General features: G+C 54.1%; 1 protein-coding gene across 3 annotated transcripts in view; it reads right to left on the bottom strand.

Annotated features, from left to right (window-relative positions):
* Positions 1-269: 269 nt before the first annotated feature.
* Positions 270-17232, bottom strand: part of Ndrg4 (NDRG family member 4) — a 38992-nt gene continuing 22029 nt past the window's right edge. For 2 of the 3 annotated variants that reach the window (XM_031340981.1, XM_031340982.1), the window contains exons 3-16: positions 15602-15646; positions 9206-9311; positions 8861-8981; positions 8717-8779; positions 8482-8542; positions 6402-6488; positions 6268-6324; positions 5884-5987; positions 5196-5252; positions 5059-5110; positions 4357-4404; positions 4164-4199; positions 4002-4053; positions 270-2014 (exon numbers count right to left, since the gene is read on the bottom strand). In XM_031340981.1, coding sequence (XP_031196841.1) covers positions 1860-2014; positions 4002-4053; positions 4164-4199; positions 4357-4404; positions 5059-5110; positions 5196-5252; positions 5884-5987; positions 6268-6324; positions 6402-6488; positions 8482-8542; positions 8717-8779; positions 8861-8981; positions 9206-9311; positions 15602-15646 — 1044 coding nt within the window. In that variant the 3' untranslated portion in view covers positions 270-1859. Of the gene's footprint in view, positions 2015-4001; positions 4054-4163; positions 4200-4356; positions 4405-5058; positions 5111-5195; positions 5253-5883; positions 5988-6267; positions 6325-6401; positions 6489-8481; positions 8543-8716; positions 8780-8860; positions 8982-9205; positions 9312-12188; positions 12336-15601; positions 15647-17232 lie in introns of those variants that run through there. The other variant, XM_031340983.1, reaches the window with a different exon arrangement.

Below are 17232 nucleotides of genomic sequence, written 5' to 3'. Positions count from 1 at the left end.
CCTGGCCCAATCTCTAGCACCCCAGAAGGGAAAAAGAAGTCAGGCAGGGTAGCCTACAGAATCCTAGCACCCAACACTGCAGCAGGATCGTGGAGCATTCGAGACCAGCCTGGGCTACAGAATCACACTGCTCAGCCCTCCCCCAACCCAAATGTGTATAACAGGCACTGATGGTATAGAGACAGATAGAGAAACAATTACTTAGCCTCCACCTATCTGGGCTCGAGGCAACCAGGCAGCCTTCCCTGTGATAGGAATCACGACACACATACACTTAATTTCTTTATTAGTTTTTCTGCACAGTTAACTTTCTATATCAAGGATTTTTGTTTTGCATTTTGTAATCTCAAAGTCTCTTATCAGCCACCAGAATACACAAAATTAGGCTCTTAACTTTGTACAGAGAGTAAAGTAATGAACTCCATTAAAAGTTCATCTTGACCAAAGAGAAGACAATCATCAATGGGAAACCACATACAGGAGGACCTGATATACATATATATATATAATGTATAGGTATTTATAGATATCTTAAGAACACAGCAAAAAGATATCCAATACTTGAAGTGCTATCTACAGAAAGGGATTAATTCTACCAGCTTTAAACAGTCACATTCAGTATTCACGGAAGCACGTGAGCAAACAGAACCGGGGATAGGATACACTCCACTGGACTCCAGAGCAGTCCAGAAATGGCTTACAGATACAGAAAGAGGCGGCATGTGCCACAGATACATGGGTGTCAGTGTCCTCTTGCCTCAGAACACCCACACAACATCACATACATCACCCCCCCCCCCATATACACACTTAAGTGCTCTCTCTCATCTCTGGGGATGACAGCGGATGAAACCAATGGCCAGGCTGTGAGAGTACTCCGTGAGATGGTGGACACAGTTGTGGGCTGTAGGAGGCTTGGAGCCTTTGTTCACCTCGAGGACGGCCCATCTGCCACCCAAGGACCAGGCAAGCTCCAGCCCCATCCAGCAAGCAGAGGTCATTGTATCTTTCTAACAAGCTCACTTCTCAAGTAACGTCTGTGACACACTGATCCAAGTTGACCAGGGCACTGTGACAAACACTTGGTGAAATCTGGGACAAGTACCTGCCAGCTCCCAAAGGGGTGATCGTGAAGTTCTCAGGGGCCACACACAGCATACAAAGCAACCAACATTTTACCTCTGCCAACAGGGACAGGAGACCAGGTGACCTTTGCCTCAGGGTGGGACATGGCCCTGTGCTGGCAGAGTATGGGGGTTCCTGCCCCCATGTCAGGGTTCTCAATATTCTTCAGCCTGGCTGGCCTTACATCACCTGTCCTGCCCAGAGAGCACCAGGAAAATGCCTGTCAGTCTAGAGCTCCCTCTTGTGGCTGCCATCCTTATGACTGTCACCTCTACTATTAGAATAGGTGTGCTTGATGCAATGGTTACAGGAAAGGGACACTCTGAGGTCCAAGACTCCCCACTGGTCTGACTCTCACTCACATGAGAGCCTTGGCTCAGCACCCACCATCTTCAAACCCCACATCTGCCAGCTCCAGGGGCTGTGTTGTGCTTTCTTCAGTACTGTATCCTATATCCTGGCCACACCCCAGCTGGGCAGAGAGGGGCCGTACCAACCAGCGACCATGCTGAGTGAGACAGGAGTATATAAGGCGAGGCCCTCACACCATCTAAGACTGTTGTGCTGTGCTGTCCCAAGGTGGATCCCCTCAATTTTTTTTAAATACAAGAGAAGTAACCCCAATTCCTCCCCTTCACTCTCACAAAAATAAACTAAAGGGAAGATGAGCCGGTGCGGAGATGGCAGTGGGACCTGGGGGCAGGTAAGCGGGCATCTTGGGCAGGACGAGGGCTTCAGCAGGACACCTCCATGGTGTGGTTGACCTGGCCCATCCCCTCACTGCTGTCTGAGTGGGCACAGGGCTGAGGGCGGCTGCCATCCACAGAACTGGCACTGGTGAGGGAGGCGGTTCGTGAGCGCGCAAGTCGGGTCATGCTGGCTGAGGGCACTGTGGACAAAAAGAGAGGGTCCTGAGGACAGGCAGGGTGGGTACCAGCAGGTGGGAAAAGGACAATGCAAGCAAAGCAGCCAGTGAAACCCAGTCTTGCCACACACAGAGGCCTATCCCAAGCCAGGGCGCTGGCACTGGCTATACCAGGCCAAGGCATGCAGGGCCAGCCAGCAATGGTGAGCAGGCCAATGGGCTGCAGCCAGCAGGAGCCTAGGTCCCAGCAGCCACCCAGAGCTGTGGCCAGAGCAGAGCAGGTACTTATAGGCACCCTGAGCTGGGATAGGGAGACACTGTGTGGCTAACTAGACCTGTATCCAAAGAGTAACAGGGAGTGAGGGGGACGGATCACTTCTGTGGAAGACACAATCAGCCACAGACTGCCCTGAATCTTGCTTCTACTGCTACAGGTAAGTCCAGTCCACCTAGAGGCTAGGCATGGGGCAGATATCATGTCTGCAAGGCGAACCTAGTGCTGTGTTCACGGTTCTGCTCCTAACTCCCAAAGCTCTGGAAGCCCCACAGCCCACAGCAACCTAGAAACAAGACGGCTGCTCCGAGACCAGCCAGCATCAGGTCCCACACGGGACAGAGCCCTCATCAGACCAGGGTCTGTAGAAGAGCAGGGATCCTCTGGGGCTTTCAGCTGAGCAGAACACGAGATTCTACGCCACAGCAAGACAGTGCGGCTGCAGCATTGCAGAGGAGCAGGGAAGGGGCAGGGCAGGGCGTCCATGCATCAGCAGAGGGGCCATGGGCTACCTGCTCCTCCACTCAGCCTTCGGTCCTTCAAGTGTGCAACTGAGAGAGAAGACAGCCAGAGAAGGCAAGGGTGGAGGAGACACAGAACACGGTGAAAAGTGGGCCAGGCTGAGGGCATGGAGATGAGACAGACAAGAGAGGGCCAACAGGGCAGGGCTATCCTGGGAAAGCCTGCTGCTGCAGCCCATCACACAGCAGGCCTGACTGTAGTCTTGGGATCCTCACTCCCTGTCTTCTGCAGCCCAGGCTGTGGCTTAGGCCCACAGAGGCCACATCCTAGGCTAGTGCTCTTACCCCTTACTCTCCCAGAGCAAGGAGGCCCACACAACCTCCCAAAGCCTCTCTGACTCCTGGATGCCTGGAGTAGTTGTCTTGAAGCCCAAGGACACACTCTTGCTCCTTCCTGGCCTCACAGAATGTCTCTAAGAGCTCATGGCACCCAGCATGGCATTCTGGTTGGTCCTCCCTGACTGCCTGTGCCTCTCTTTGCTCTTCTTCTCCCTGAGAGGCTGGCAGTGTGGAAGGATATCCTATTTGCTGTCCCAAGGAGGCGCAAGCTTAGTCAGGGGCACAGAAGTAAGGGACAGCAGTTTGCCTCCTGGCAGTTGTATGTTGGAAAGAAGGGAACCAGAGGTCCGGGAGGCACACAGGAGTCATTGGAATCGTGTGTGTGTGTGTGTGTGTGTGTGTGTGTGTGTGTGTGTGTGTGTGTGTGTGTGTGTGGTACTCACAGGCATAGGCCAAGGGAATGTTCCAGGAAGGATGGGGGACAGAAAGCTGGCTTGGCCCTTGTTCCTGGAGGAGCCTCAGACTCCCTTCAGCAAGTCTGGATGTGCTAATACCCAGATGGTCCCCTTTCTCTAGTGCCAGACTCCACGGGCTTGAGTGCTAACCTTCTACTGTGACAAAGGGCCTTTGAGGGACACTAAGCCCAATAGGGTGTGGGTGACTCATCTGAAACAGGCTTCCCTAACAGGACCCAGCCCAGGTACTGGACCCTCAGGGCTGGAGGAAGAGTTCTTTCCCAAACAGGCCCTCACATTGGGCTCAGAATAATGCCTAAGGCTCCTCTCAGGCAGAGAAGCCGGCTGGGCCTAGGACACACACCTTATGCAGAGGCCAGGGTCCGGTGACAAAGAATCCACTCACCCACAGACTCCCCAGCACACGGGTAACGTGTTCCTACCCCTGCCCGGGGGGGCAGGGAGGGTGGAGATGTACTTACTGTAGCCCATGCCTTGCAGGAAGTACTTGAAGGCCTCAGTCAGCTTCCCTGGCTGCAACCAGATGGACAGAACATGATTTGAACTAGTGGGGAAGATGGGGGCCCTTACCCCGACCCCCACCAATAGCCTGGGTGACACAAAAGCAGACCCAAGAGCCTTACCTGTGTCACCTGAGGTAGACCGCCAGAATCTGCCATCTGAAAGGAACAGAGCAGGGTGAGCTGAGGCGCCCCCTCCCAACACCCCAACAGACTGAACTGTTCAAATACCCGCTCCTGACCCCATGCTGCCCAGCAGACCCCTCCCTGCAGTTGAGCATGGGGTGGGGGTAGGGGTTGGGGTAGAGTGTCTCACCTTCAGGAAGGTCGTAGTGGTTGGGTCCAGTTTGGAGTTACACTCAACCTGGGGACAAGGAGCCAGCTGCAGCAATAACCCCACTCCACTGCTTAGGCAGGTTCTGTGCCCAGAGCAGGGAGGGGAGGAAGGAAGTACAGGCCCAAGGGCTTCCCCCTCCCAGGCTTTTTCCTGCTGGGGCTTCCTGAGTCTGAGGGGCTTGGAACTGCAGTCACAGCTGCAAGTGGGACAGGAGTTTAACGCAGAAGGCCAGGGTCACTCCAGAGCATGCGGACAGTGGGGTCCAGATGCTAAGGGACAGGAGGCAACACTGGTGACCCTGCCTGGATTAAGATGGCTGGTGCAACCTACACTCTGCCCACACAGCCTTCATCTTCCGAGCACCCCTGGGCTCAGAGGCCCCCACCCTGAGGCTGCCTGCTGCCAGGGCTCCAATGGAAGTGGTGACACACACTGCCCCACAGTGAGTGCCTGGGTGGCTCCAAGGTGTCCAGAAGTTACTTACGGGTCCACTTGAGGAAGAAGTGGACCTTGGGCTCTAAACTAGAAGTGCAGGGGAGAGGGGAGAGATCAGTAGGCAGCCTGGCTCTAGCCTTAGCTCCATCCACTCTCCAGGCCTCTTCACCTGCATGATGGGCGCGGTCAGGCCCTGCCGGGCTCTCACCTCCCCGCCCCCCTCCTGGTCAGGACAGTCGCACTCACCACCCCATCCTCAGCAGGTGCATTATCTCCGACTACCAGCATCACTGGGCAGCTAGGAGACAGAGGAGAAGGGTCATCTGGCCTGGGTTTGGGGCAAAGGCAGGGGACTAGCTGGAGGGCAGGCAGGAGTCACTCACCGGAGTGTCTTGGCATTGGGCACCGTCCCAGGCCGGTTAATGTCAAGGTCTCTGCGGCTGTGGAGGAGGGCAAAGGTAAAGTGGGCATCCCAGGGCTGGATCCCAACACTGCCAACTGGTAAACCATCGAGTCCTGAACTGGCTCTGCACACACAAGGCCATCTGGATTCTCCCTATCTTGATTCCCTTCAGAACCCCCAGACTGTGCCCGGGATGTGGCATTTCCATCCTGCACACCACTGCTCTGGTACCACACACATGACAAACCTTACTAAATATGGCACCTGGGTCTCTCCCTCGCTGCAGTTTTCCAGCAGAAACTTCCTCACTAAAAGTTTGCAAAAGCAAAGAGACAGCAGGGTGGACTACCCTTGCAGAAGAGTTTCCAAAGGCTTCCACAAAGCACTGTGGGGACCCTGCAGCCTCATCTGACCTTCCATTGTACAAGACTGACTGAGCACCCAGTCCTGCAGTGGGGATCAAGGGCACTGCCGACCTTCTCCATCCAGCAAAGGAGACAAGCAAGAACCAGTGACCAGAGTCCCTGGCCCTGTGCCCCCTCAGCTCCAAGGAAGCCACACCCTTGCTAAGAACCTACCCTCTCAGACTTCAAAACCAGCTCATCTACAGGCTGAGGGATGCTGCCGTCCGCCCTGCACCCTCCCGTGAGGAATGGGGACACCCGCACCTGTTGTACATGTTCCAGAAGAGTTGCAGGTTGGCCTGGTTCACCACGTTTGAGATCTGTTGCCGGTAGCTCTGTACCAGCTCCGTGTTGTTCACCAGCTCCTCCTGGACATGAGAGGGTGGGAGGGGGCACACACGGGCAGAAGGGCAGGGGCAAAGGGCTCTAAGAGGGCATGTGGGAGGAACCTGGTCCCAACTCCCGGCAGGAGTGGTCTGGGAGGCAGAGGAGGTGCCTCAGGAGTAGAGGGGCTTCCTGCAGGCTACCTCAGAGGGGCACTGTGACCCAGCCCTGACTGACCTGCAGCAGTCAGCAGTCGCCCGCCTGCCTGTGCTGGCTGAGCCCACTCCTGAGGACACCCCACATGCAGTCTGAGCCCCCTCTTACCTGGCTGAAGAGATGGGAGAGTACAGTATCCGGTAAAGTGCTGGTCAAGCCAGAGAGCTGCAGGAGGGACGGAAAGCCAGAGTGAAGCTCGGCTCACTGCTAACAGGGTCAGGCCATGAGGGCTTGGTGCTTACCTTGGTGGCAGCCCAGTCAATCCAGCCTTTGCCATTGGGGTCAATGTTCATCAACACCAGCCCCTCCACCAAGTCAGGGAAGATGAGCTGCAGGGTGAGGAGAAAAGCAAATCAGGCTGTGTAACTTTTGCATGGTAAGATCTTCAGGCTATCACCAATGGACTGACTGTGTAGCTTGCTATGTATAGGACATCACATGCCAGGAGCCTTGCTGATCTTCCTCTCTGCCCACCCCTAAAACTTAATTGTTTTAGGTGGAGTCCATGATTACAGCAGCTTTTTACCCTAACACATGTGTGTGCATTTGCTTGTGTGCGTCTGGCTCTGGGGGTGGGGCCCAGAGCCCTATTACATGTCCCAGCCAAATGCTCATTCATGAATCCATGATCCTTTCTATTATTTTGTTTTTGAAGGTGTTGCAAACTAAGTAATGAACATCTTTAAATCTTGTTAAGTGTGTGTGTGTGTGTGTGTGTGTGTGTGTGTGTGTGTATGTGTGGTGTAAGAAAGCAAAACTCCAGTGGAAATTGGTCCTCTCCTTCCACCACATGGGTTCAGGAGATCAAATTCAGGTTGTCAGGCTTGGTGGCAAGCTCCTCCACCTGCTGAGCCAGCTTGCCAGCCCCATCTTAAAATGGCTGTTCCCTTCCCTGCTTTTTATAGTTGTAGAAGCTCCCGTGGCAGAGGGCAAGAAACTATCCTTTCCAAGCCAGCCTATGCTGCCTGGGACAGAGACCTGTGTGTTCTGCTCAACTGTCAGCCTGTGTGCAGAACAGGATATGCACACACACACACACAGGAGACATACACATGCCTCAAGGTCTGCAGAGGCTGGAGTAGTCTACAGCTAACAAAATGACTGCATGGGAACAGAAACTAAAGGTGGGAATTCTTCTTTCTCAACAATAAATGTTGAAACATTAAACAGTTTCTGGGTTTTTTAAAGATTTATTTTATTTATTTTATGGGTATGAGTACACTGTAGCTGTACTCATGATAGCCATGAGCTATCATGTGTGTGGCTGCTGGGAATTGAACTCAGGACCTCTGCCGGCCCCGCTTGCTCCGGCCAGGTTTCTGGTTTTAGAGATGAAGGCCTCCCTGCCTAACCTGTTATTTCTGAAATGTGGTTTCTCTTCAAACCTCAGAACCGGAATGTGAGTGTAGTGTGTGGTTAAAAGACCATTTGTGTACATACAGCGCTGCATCCACTGGGGACAACCTCTGTTGGTGGACAGTGTGGCCACTTACATTTTGTCACTAACAGAATTCTGGCTTTGGGGTGGGCTGGAGAGGTGGCTCAGCAGTTAAGAGCACTGACTGCTCTTCTGAAGGTCCTGAGTTCAAATCCCAGCAACCACATGGTGGCTCACAACCATCCGTAATGAGATCTGACGCCCTCTTTTGGTGTGTCTGAAGACAGCTACAGTATACTTATATATAATAATAAATAAATCTTTAGGCTGGAGTGAGCAACCTTTATTCCCAACAACCACATGATGGCTCACAACCATCAGTACAGCCACAGTGTACCCATATACTTTAAACAAGCAAACAAACGAATCTTAAAAAAACAAGATTTCTGGCTTTGGTAGTGAGCAGTTTTCTGAAGCAATGCACGGAGAAGGAACTGCCTTTTCTGTTTATTCTAATATTCATTTATGATTAGTGCAGGAGGCATGTCATAACTCATGGACAGTTCTGGAGTCCCTCTCCTCCTCCATGTGGGCTTCAGGGACCGAGCTCAGGTCGCCCGCCGGCTCACGTGGCTTACTTGTTGAACCATTTGCCAATCCATCTACTTTAAATATTTTTTGTGTAGTGCTAGGGATGGGACCCAGAGCCTCACCACCCATGCAAGGCCAACACTATCATAAGTCACGTCCCTAGCAACTCCACTCCCCCACCCCCATGTCTTTCTAAGTTAATTTCCTTGGAGGGAAAAAGAAGGAATGAAAGGGCTTCTCTCAGCAAAAGGGAAGAGAGAAGAGGGGGAGGAGAAGGAAGAGCAGAGAAAGCCCTTGTGGCCCAGGGGTCACCCTCTAGGCCTGGCCTGGGGTTCCGAGGGTGGAAAACTCACTGCAAACTTGGCCAGCACATAGGCTCCGGCTCCCACTCCAATGCCAATCACGTACTTGAACCTGTGGTAGAGCAGAGCTGGTCACTCTAGGGCTGTGATGTCATTTCCCATGAAACTCAGCCAGAGCACATCTTACCCACCACCCCCAGCCCTCAGCTGAAGTCAGGCTAACTAAGAGCAGTGGTATGGGCCCCTCCATCCCGCAGCCCAGAGCTGGCAACTAGGAGGGACTTACCCAAAGTGCTGTACCACACTTGGGAGCATGGCAGCCAGCTGCTCCATGGAGGGGAACTGGTACCTGTAGGCAGAGGAGACATTCAGGACCTTGGTACAGTGAGGGAATGGGGCTGTAGTGAGTCAAGACTCTGGGGACACCTACCCCTGAGGGAACTGTGACGCTCCCACCTGCTGCCCAGGGGCATCCACATGGCACACCACAAAGTGTTTGGTGATCTCCTGCATGTCCTCGAAGTTGAAGAAGGTGTTGAAGCACAGCTTGTCTGCAAAGACACACCTCTTAGAGGTCAAAAATAGAGGACAGGCACCAAGGATGCCAGGGGTCCTGTGGGCTGGCAGTCAGGTAAGGCAGGCTGGATGGGCCAGTAGGCTAAGTCACAGAGGGAAGTGGGAACTGAGATCTTCAGGACTGTATATGGAGGGGAGGAGCCCTCGATGCTACTGGAATTCAAGGCAGGAACAGGCAGGTGGACACAACTGCACTTACGATTGAGACCCACATCATGGTAGGTGAGGATGGCTGGGCGGTTCCCTTTGGGAGAGCCCCGGATCACCACATGCAGAAGGCCATAAGGCGTCTCAATGTCATGTTCCTGTGGGGGACAGAGGCCACTGGACACTGGTTCTTGGAGAATGAAGTGGTGGAGCCCCTAGCCAAGGTGTCTCTGTTATATCACCTTCAGTCACCCCCACAGAGGACAAGTGAATGGAGCCTCACCTCACTCTCAGAGGTATTCAGCACAGGGACAAAGTCCTGACTCTCTCTAAAAACCCACCTGCCACTGCCTAGCTCCTGCTCTGCATCCTGCCTGCCACCAGAGTCCCAGGAGGCCAGTTTTCTCCATTTCACAGAGTCCTCCTAGGAGAGCTCTGCCATCACAGCCCAGATCCTACCCCCACTACCAACCTACAAGGTGTGCTTCCTTCCTGCAGAATGGCTTCTGCCATGTCACCTAGAAACCACAGCAAATACTTCCGTGTCAGCCATACCGTGCTCCTCACCTACTGCTGCTCTCTCAAGTTCCCTGCCCTCCCGTGCAAATCTCCACAGCCTCCCTCAGGCAGGCCGGGGTAGCCATGCCTGCCCCAAGGTCTTCTGCACTCCCTACGCCCAGGTCCTAAGCCCGTGCACTTGACTTTGTTACTCAGGTCTAGTCCTGCAGAGGACCCTGGTTCTGTGTGACTTTGAGCGGGGCAGGCAACTTCTCAAATCCTCATAGGGGCTTTGTGGGAGCTGTGGTATATAGACAAGGCCCAGAGGAAGGGCTGCTGCGCCTGGTACCCCAGAACCTTTAGGGGATACCCTGTGGATTGGTTTCTTTGCAAACAGGTCATTCCTGGGCAGTCAATCAGGAAACTCTAACAGCTTGGTCAGGGGTGAATATACCCTTCCCCTACCACAGGGGTGCTGGTGTCATCGCCAGCGGCCTAGAGCTGGAGCCGGGGTTGCAGTAGCCAGCAGGAGAGACGCAGCAAATGACTGAGAACCGACTGTGCGCCAAGCTTCCTTATCTGCCACTCAAGAGAGAGGGAACCCAGACTCCATTCTGCAGGCACGGGCACTAGCTTCAAGAAAGCCCGCTTCGCACAGAGGCTTTGTGCATGCGGGATGACAGGTGCTGTGTTCACACCGTGTTCCCAGAAGGAAATGATAAAGTGGAGATGGCTCCCATGACAGTGGGCTACACTCTGGGATTCACATTCTCCTGGAAGTATCTTCTTGTGGTCTTCAGTCAGGCCCAGGCCCAATGCAGCCTCCCAGGCCCGTTCTCCTTCAGGACCCATTTGGCCAAGAAAAGCTTCCTGTTCACTGGTGTCTGACACATGCCACCTCATTTATTCCTGAAAGGACCCCAGGCCCTCTCCAGTTGGCTCTACAGGAAGAAGCAGGCCCACAAAGGCTAAGAGACACGCCCAAGGTCGCACCCAGGATTGCTGAGATGCCAGCTTGAGCCTTGGCTCTGCACCAATGGAAGCATTTTCTGAGGGGGGAGGCTCAGATCCACCCAAAGGATCTACCTCTTAAGCAGGCTGCCCCCACCCCAGCCGGCTGCTTTTCTCCTCTGGGGTCCCTGTTATGGTCTCTTCACTGTTCACTTAGCTCAGAGAAAGGGATGAGGCGTGAGGTGCACAGTGTAAAAGCACCACATGCTGCCAAGCGGTCTGCAGCCCCTTCCCAACCCTGACATGGATGCCCAAGTCCTTACCCCTGGTCAGATACCATCAGTCAGAGCACTGGCCAAGTAAGGTTCACTTCCCTGATGGAGAAGCACTAGCTTTGGTAAGGTCATGGAGCGCTAAGGGAGAAATGACAACCAAATTTTTTGTCCCGAGGCCTAGTGACCTTGACTGAATGTTTCAGCAACTTCCCTAACACCTCCTCCTCCCCAACCCTGGGCTGAGAACTCAGATCTGGCTTGCCAGACAGAAGCCTAGCATCCCTAGCCCTCAGGGTGCTGACTACAGAGGGAACATGCCTCAAGGGCCACAGCCCAGCAGACCGTCAGCCCCTCCATTCCCAGGGTAAAGTGCTCCCATTGGCTCCTGGTGACGTCATAGCCCCGCCCCCCAGGTGGGCGCTAGAGGGATGCATTGCGGCAGGCAGCAAAGGAGGGGGCTTGGACATCCCCTTTCAGTCTCTCTCCTCAGCAGTGACCTTGAGGGCTGGGAGAAGAGGGTCAGAACAAGGCTTTGGTGTTGGCGGCTGTGGTATGATTTGTATTCAGCAGCTTCCTGGATCACCCGGGAGACAAGGTCTGCAAGGGAGGGGAAGGGCAGACTAGGACCAGACAAGGAAAGTATGGATGAGTGATGTGGAGCCTGGGATGCAGGCAGGGCAAATCTGCCCTCGCGGCTCCCTCCTTGAGGAAGAGCACAGGTCTTGGGTAGCTGTTGCTCCTCCCCCATGGCAAGAGGAGGTATCCTGGGGCCCCACGCCCTGCCAGCTCAGTGCTCTAGCCTTATCTTCCCCACCCTGTTAAAGAGAGCAACACAGCCTTTCCTCAACTCTTCTGAAGACCGGGACTCCCACCCTTCAGCTCGGCACTGCAGAGCACCGGGGACACACAAGCAGCTCCTTACGAAGACACGACACTCTGCTGTAGCTAGCTGGTGTCAAGACGATCTCCCGCAGCCAGACCCTGCAGGCACAACCCTGCCAGCTGCTAGGAACACGCCAGGGGCTCACAGAGGACACACCAACCTGAAGTGACCCCAGGCAACTAGGCAGACACCAGCGTTCCGTGTGAGGCAGAGAACGCGGGCCAGCAAAGAGGTCAGTGCGCTCACTGCATTTCCCAGATACCAACCATCTTATCCGGCCCTCCACCCAAGGCCTGAAAAGACCAGGAAGGCAGCATCCCGGCAGACCTGTCACCACACAGAGCAGGAGGACACCCTGTCCTCTGTAAGGTCACAAGGATGCCCCAACCTCCCTGTCCATCCCTTAGCACCCCTGGACCCTCACTCACCCCATCCCAGCACTCCGGCATCTTGCAGAGGAAGGGAATTTGCCGAACCAGAGTGGGCAAATAAAAGCCCAAGTCACTCTGTCTAGAGGGAGGGGGCAGCCTGGGTGGGAGACTTCAGCTCTGTGGTGGGGCAGAGCTCCAGTGATTTTATACACAGATCCTGGCCCTGCCCAGGCTGGTCCCTCCTCCCTGCGAGGTTTCTGCGCAGCGACTTGCTCACGCGGAGCCCTCGCTCCCACATTGGCTGTTAGGAGACAGACCTGGCTCCAATTGGCTTCTGAGGTACTCCTTCATCCTCACTTCAGCCCCTCCCGCCCGAGTCACACAGCATCCTGACGGTTCCCAGCCCCTGCCGCTCAAGGGGGAAGCAGCAGCTAGGACCACACAGGTACCCCTGCATCAAGCATACAGAGGTGCTTCTCTCACCTATATGTATATCAATGCAGGGATAGATCGGAGAAACAGGGCACACAGACATGCCCCAGCACTTGGCTCTAGTCCTCTGGAAGCAGCAATGTCTTGGGAGGGCCCTAGCCCCAGTATCTGGAGGACCCGACTCCCAAGCCCGCCCATCCCAGCAAGATGCCAGCCTAAGTCACTTAACTGTCCTTGAGGACAGCTACTGGACTGTCTCTCCCCTTGAGCATCACCCACCCTGCTTATATGGATGCCCAGGGCTGACACACAGCCCTGAAAGTGGAGTATATGGGTCCGGATAGCTGGGCATACTGCAGGAGCAGAGGAGCAGAGAACAGGAGGTCAGGGCCCTCCCTGACCTCACACTCCTGTAGGAGGGAAGGAGGGAAGCTGACAAGCTTGCATGCCTTCCACACACTCCAACTCAACCAGCCCTGTGTTCTGGAGCCAGTCAGTATGGAGTGCAGCTCCGAATTCTCTGGAGAAGATCCCCCAGGCTGCATGATGTATCTACCTGGGCAGCGAGGCGCCAGGTGATAAGTAGGTCTGAGGCACACAAGAGGGCACACAGAGGAGCAGGAAGCCAAAGGGAGCTGAGGAAAGGGAACAGGCCAGGGAGGTGACAGAGGAGGCGGCCCCAGGGCTAAGAGGACACGGGTGACAGGAACATGGTGAGAGCTGGGTGTCTGTGCCTCCATTGTCTTCTTGGTGGAGGACTGTACTGCTGGTCCTTACCACCCTGTACCTTGGTGGGTCCCATGGGAAGGTGGCCAGCTCCCCACCCAGGTGCCTGCTGACCTGCTTTGCAGTGGTCATGTGACCTGACTTGCAGTAGTTAGTCCTGTACACTAGGCCTAGTAGCAGCTTCTGTCTTGGGTACCACCAGCTTTCTCTGTGCCATGCACCCCCAAACGGAGTCATGAAATAATGTGTCCGTGACCCTCCGGTCCTGCTCTGTCCCCAAAGACCTCCCATGAGTTTCTCAAGGGAATAGAAAGGTCCTGCCACCAACTCCCATTCCCTGTGGTCCCTAACCAATCCACGCCCACTCCCTGACTACCTACTGAGGGGTTTCCCCTTCCCTGGCTCAACACTGGCCACACGACCTGTTTCTGCTCGGCTCGCTGGCTACAAAGCCTCAGAGCTGAGGCTAGGCCTGCCCAGTGGCTGTCTGCAGAGTCCTGGGGAAAGGTTTTTATTCTCTGCTTCTGAGACACGGGAACCTAGGCCCAGGAGTGAGAGTTCATTCTCATTCAGGTGAGAGAAGTGGGGCTTACATCCATGTTAGCATTCCAGACCCACGGCATGACCGCTAAGGGAGCAGACACTGGTGTTAGGATGACCACATGCTAGACCCCACCGGAGTGCATTATCTCGCTGAGCACCCCGACTTCTCTTCAGACATGTGGCAGGCTGCCCTACCTCACAGCTGGAAGCCACAGCACCAGGATCCACATCAGGTGGTCTACTATGACTGTGTGCCGTGGCTTGTCACGTGCCTCGTCACAGTCACCGAGGGTGTCTGAGGACTGGAGCCTTGGACACTGTCCCCTCACAAACACTCCGAGCCACCTGCTTCATCGTACAGGATGGGCCGTCTGGGAGCAGGGTGGCGGGGGTGGGGTGGACACCCCCGGGACCTAGACTTTGGCCTCCTGTATTTCCTGGTTTCTCTGTCTTGCTTCTTTCACCTGCGGCTGACCTTGTAAGGCCAGAGACAGTGATACTGCCTGCCACTGTGAAGATGGGGATGAAGGTGGTTCCCTGGCTGTGGCCCAGGTAACAGCCATCTTTTGTGGCTGCTTTTCTGTAAAAAGGAAAACCAAACAAAACCAGCCTCTATGTAATGTTCCCAGGCTGACAGGAGGATTCCTTTAGAAATGCTGCCTTTCACCAAGAAAGGGGTCTTGAGAACCAGGGTCCCACCATCCACAGTTGCCCTAGTTGCCCAAGGCTTATCTACTCACCCTCCTTGCCCTCACCCCCCACTCTCACTTGGAACACAGAACAGAGACCCCCAGGACAGGGCCTGCTCTGGTTTCTGGGTGTCCCTTCTGAATAGGCTGGTCTGCCTCCCAGCCACATACTTCCAATCCTCCTCAGGGGCTCCCATTAACCCCCTGCTGCTGAATCCTACACTTTCCTTTCAGCTGTGATCCAGGGGGTGTGGGCATGGGCCTAGGCTCTGCCTAGAGCTTCCAGTCATGTCCTTGAAGAGGCACATGACCAAGAGAGCAACACAGAGGCCCAGATCCTCATTCGTGCTGGCTAAGTACTTTGGGGGGAGGAGCCATCAGGGAGCACCACCTCCTGCATCCAGACTACAAGGCTGTTCCATGGAGACTGATCCAAATAGAGGTCAAGTAGAGAAAAGGATGTGGCCTGGAGGTGACTTCCATCCAGCAGGGAGGAGGGGGTTTGTCCTATTTGGGTGGCCAGTGATGTCTGGGAACCCAATAACCCCATTTCCCTCTCCCTATGCTTGCTGTTAGACATATTCGGGTACCAGGAAATAAACCGTTCCTGGGGGCCTCGGGGGGTGGGGGGACATAGCTGGCCAAGTGAGCAAAATCATCATGTGAAGGAATAAAAACAAAGAGCGAGTTCCATTTTCATGGTACCTTTGGCATCAAACTAACCGGGACATGGTTGTCCAGGCAACAGCTGCTATGGAAACAAGAGTTATTTCACAGTCAACCTAGCTTTCCCGGGAGGAAAATGCTGATTCAGATGACAGCATCCCTTGCTCCCTTCTGCACACTCATTGCCGGAGGCCTCTGCTTCCTTCCCAGCTGTCCTGTTCAGAGGGTGTAACCCCTTCACTGGGCTGGGGGAGCTGCTGTGAGCCGTAGGGGTCATCAGGCCATGAGGTGTGCTCTCACATCAGAGACTAGGACACACAGATAGGTTGTTACTCTCCTCTAGGACCCAGCCCAGTGGGAGAGAGGCCCAGACAGATATGGATCCCATATTTGAGAGGCTGAACCCCAACCTACCTTCCAGTCTGTGTCCACAACTGAGAGGAAGGCATCAGGGTTGTCCTAAGGAGAGCAAACAAAGCAGGACAAGTTAGCCCCAGGGCTCTACACGGAGCAGGCTGGTCTTCTGATCCCCAGTCTACATTCACAGTATCAGATGTTACTCACAGGTTACAAGGATTTCTATCCCTAGGTTAACAGGGAGACTCAGGGCTGCACCACAGGCAGAAAGCACTGGGATCTCTGCCTGAGTTCAGGTGTTAGATCATTACACACGAGGGAAGAGGATGATGAAGGAGCCAAGAAGCACCATGACTGTCATGCCTAGGGCAGGGTGGAGGCCTGTTCAGTGCCCTGGCCTGCGCATACTAGGTGTTGTCAAGGCCAGCAGCACGACCCACTTTACTCTCTCAACCAATGTGAAACTGTCAATGTGAAACTGTCAGTGGCATCTTTGATTGATTACTACCTATCCTGCCTCTGGATTCTACGGACCGTGATGGCCACACAAAGGCTGGACTAGAGTAGGCTCCTAAACACACACTGGCCAGATGAACAACCTGTCTTCACAAATGAGGGGCATACAGCTCAGAACACACCCACATAACACTGCAGGTACTTCCAGCATTCAGGAGGGTGGGATAGGAGGATCTCGCACCCAAGGCCAGCCTTAGCTATGTACTGAGACCCACTGATTCTTCCAAGGCCTGGGGGAATGACAAAAGCCAAGGGAGGGAGTGCAGCCACTCCAGAAATCCCTTAGGAAGGGGACTGCTGGCAGAAGAGGGGAGGGCTGTTCACTGATGATGGATCCCTTCACCAAGCTCCTTCAGGGAGAGGGCTGAAAAGCAAGTGGGAAGGTAATTACACCAGGGAAGGAGGGAGGCGGTTCTGTTAAAAACAAAATCTGACAAGAAGGATGAGGCAGATAATGGTAGGGTGTGCTGTGTGCTCTCTGGATGTTGGGGGCTCAGGAGATAGGAGTGTGGGAGGGATGGGGCCCACAAGCCAAGAGACAGCAGGGAAAAATGAGCCAACATGAATTCCTGGGTGCCACAGGAGGTATGTGAGATCAGAGTAAAGGCTGGGATGATAGGAAAGCCCAGGATGAGGAACCAGTGAAGTGCATAGAGGGAACAGCCAGTATCTCACAGAACCCAGGACTCTGCAGTCCTCAGGGAAAGCTAGTCTAAAGCGGCTTATAGCGGTCTAGAAGCATCTAGAATATATTCACCCTCCTGCCTCTGGCTACAGAGCCTTTTATAAGTATCAGAGCCCACCTCTTTTTTTTTCTTTTGTTTTTTTTTTTTGTTTTGTTTTTTGTTTTTTGTTTTTTTGTTTTTCGAGACAGGGTTTCTCTGTGTAGCCCTGGCTGTCCTGGAACTCACTCTGTAGACCAGACTGGCCTCGAACTCAGAAATCCACCTGCCTCTGCCTCCCAAGTGCTGGGATTAAAGGCATGCGCCACCACCGCCCAGCCAGACAGAGCCCACCTCTTTAAGATGGCATTCTATTTGCCCAGAACCCATGATTCTCCTCTCACACAATTTAAATCAGCTCTGGATTGCCCATAACACATCTAGTTCTAGAAGACTTTCTTGTCACAAAAATAGTTGCTATACTCTGCTGTTAAGGGAATAAAGATGAAA

Source organism: Mastomys coucha, unplaced genomic scaffold (assembly GCF_008632895.1).
Source record: "Mastomys coucha isolate ucsf_1 unplaced genomic scaffold, UCSF_Mcou_1 pScaffold22, whole genome shotgun sequence".
Taxonomy (NCBI): domain Eukaryota; kingdom Metazoa; phylum Chordata; class Mammalia; order Rodentia; family Muridae; genus Mastomys; species Mastomys coucha.
The sequence above is the reverse complement of the archived record's forward strand: the minus strand, read 5'-3'. Positions and strand labels throughout refer to the sequence as shown.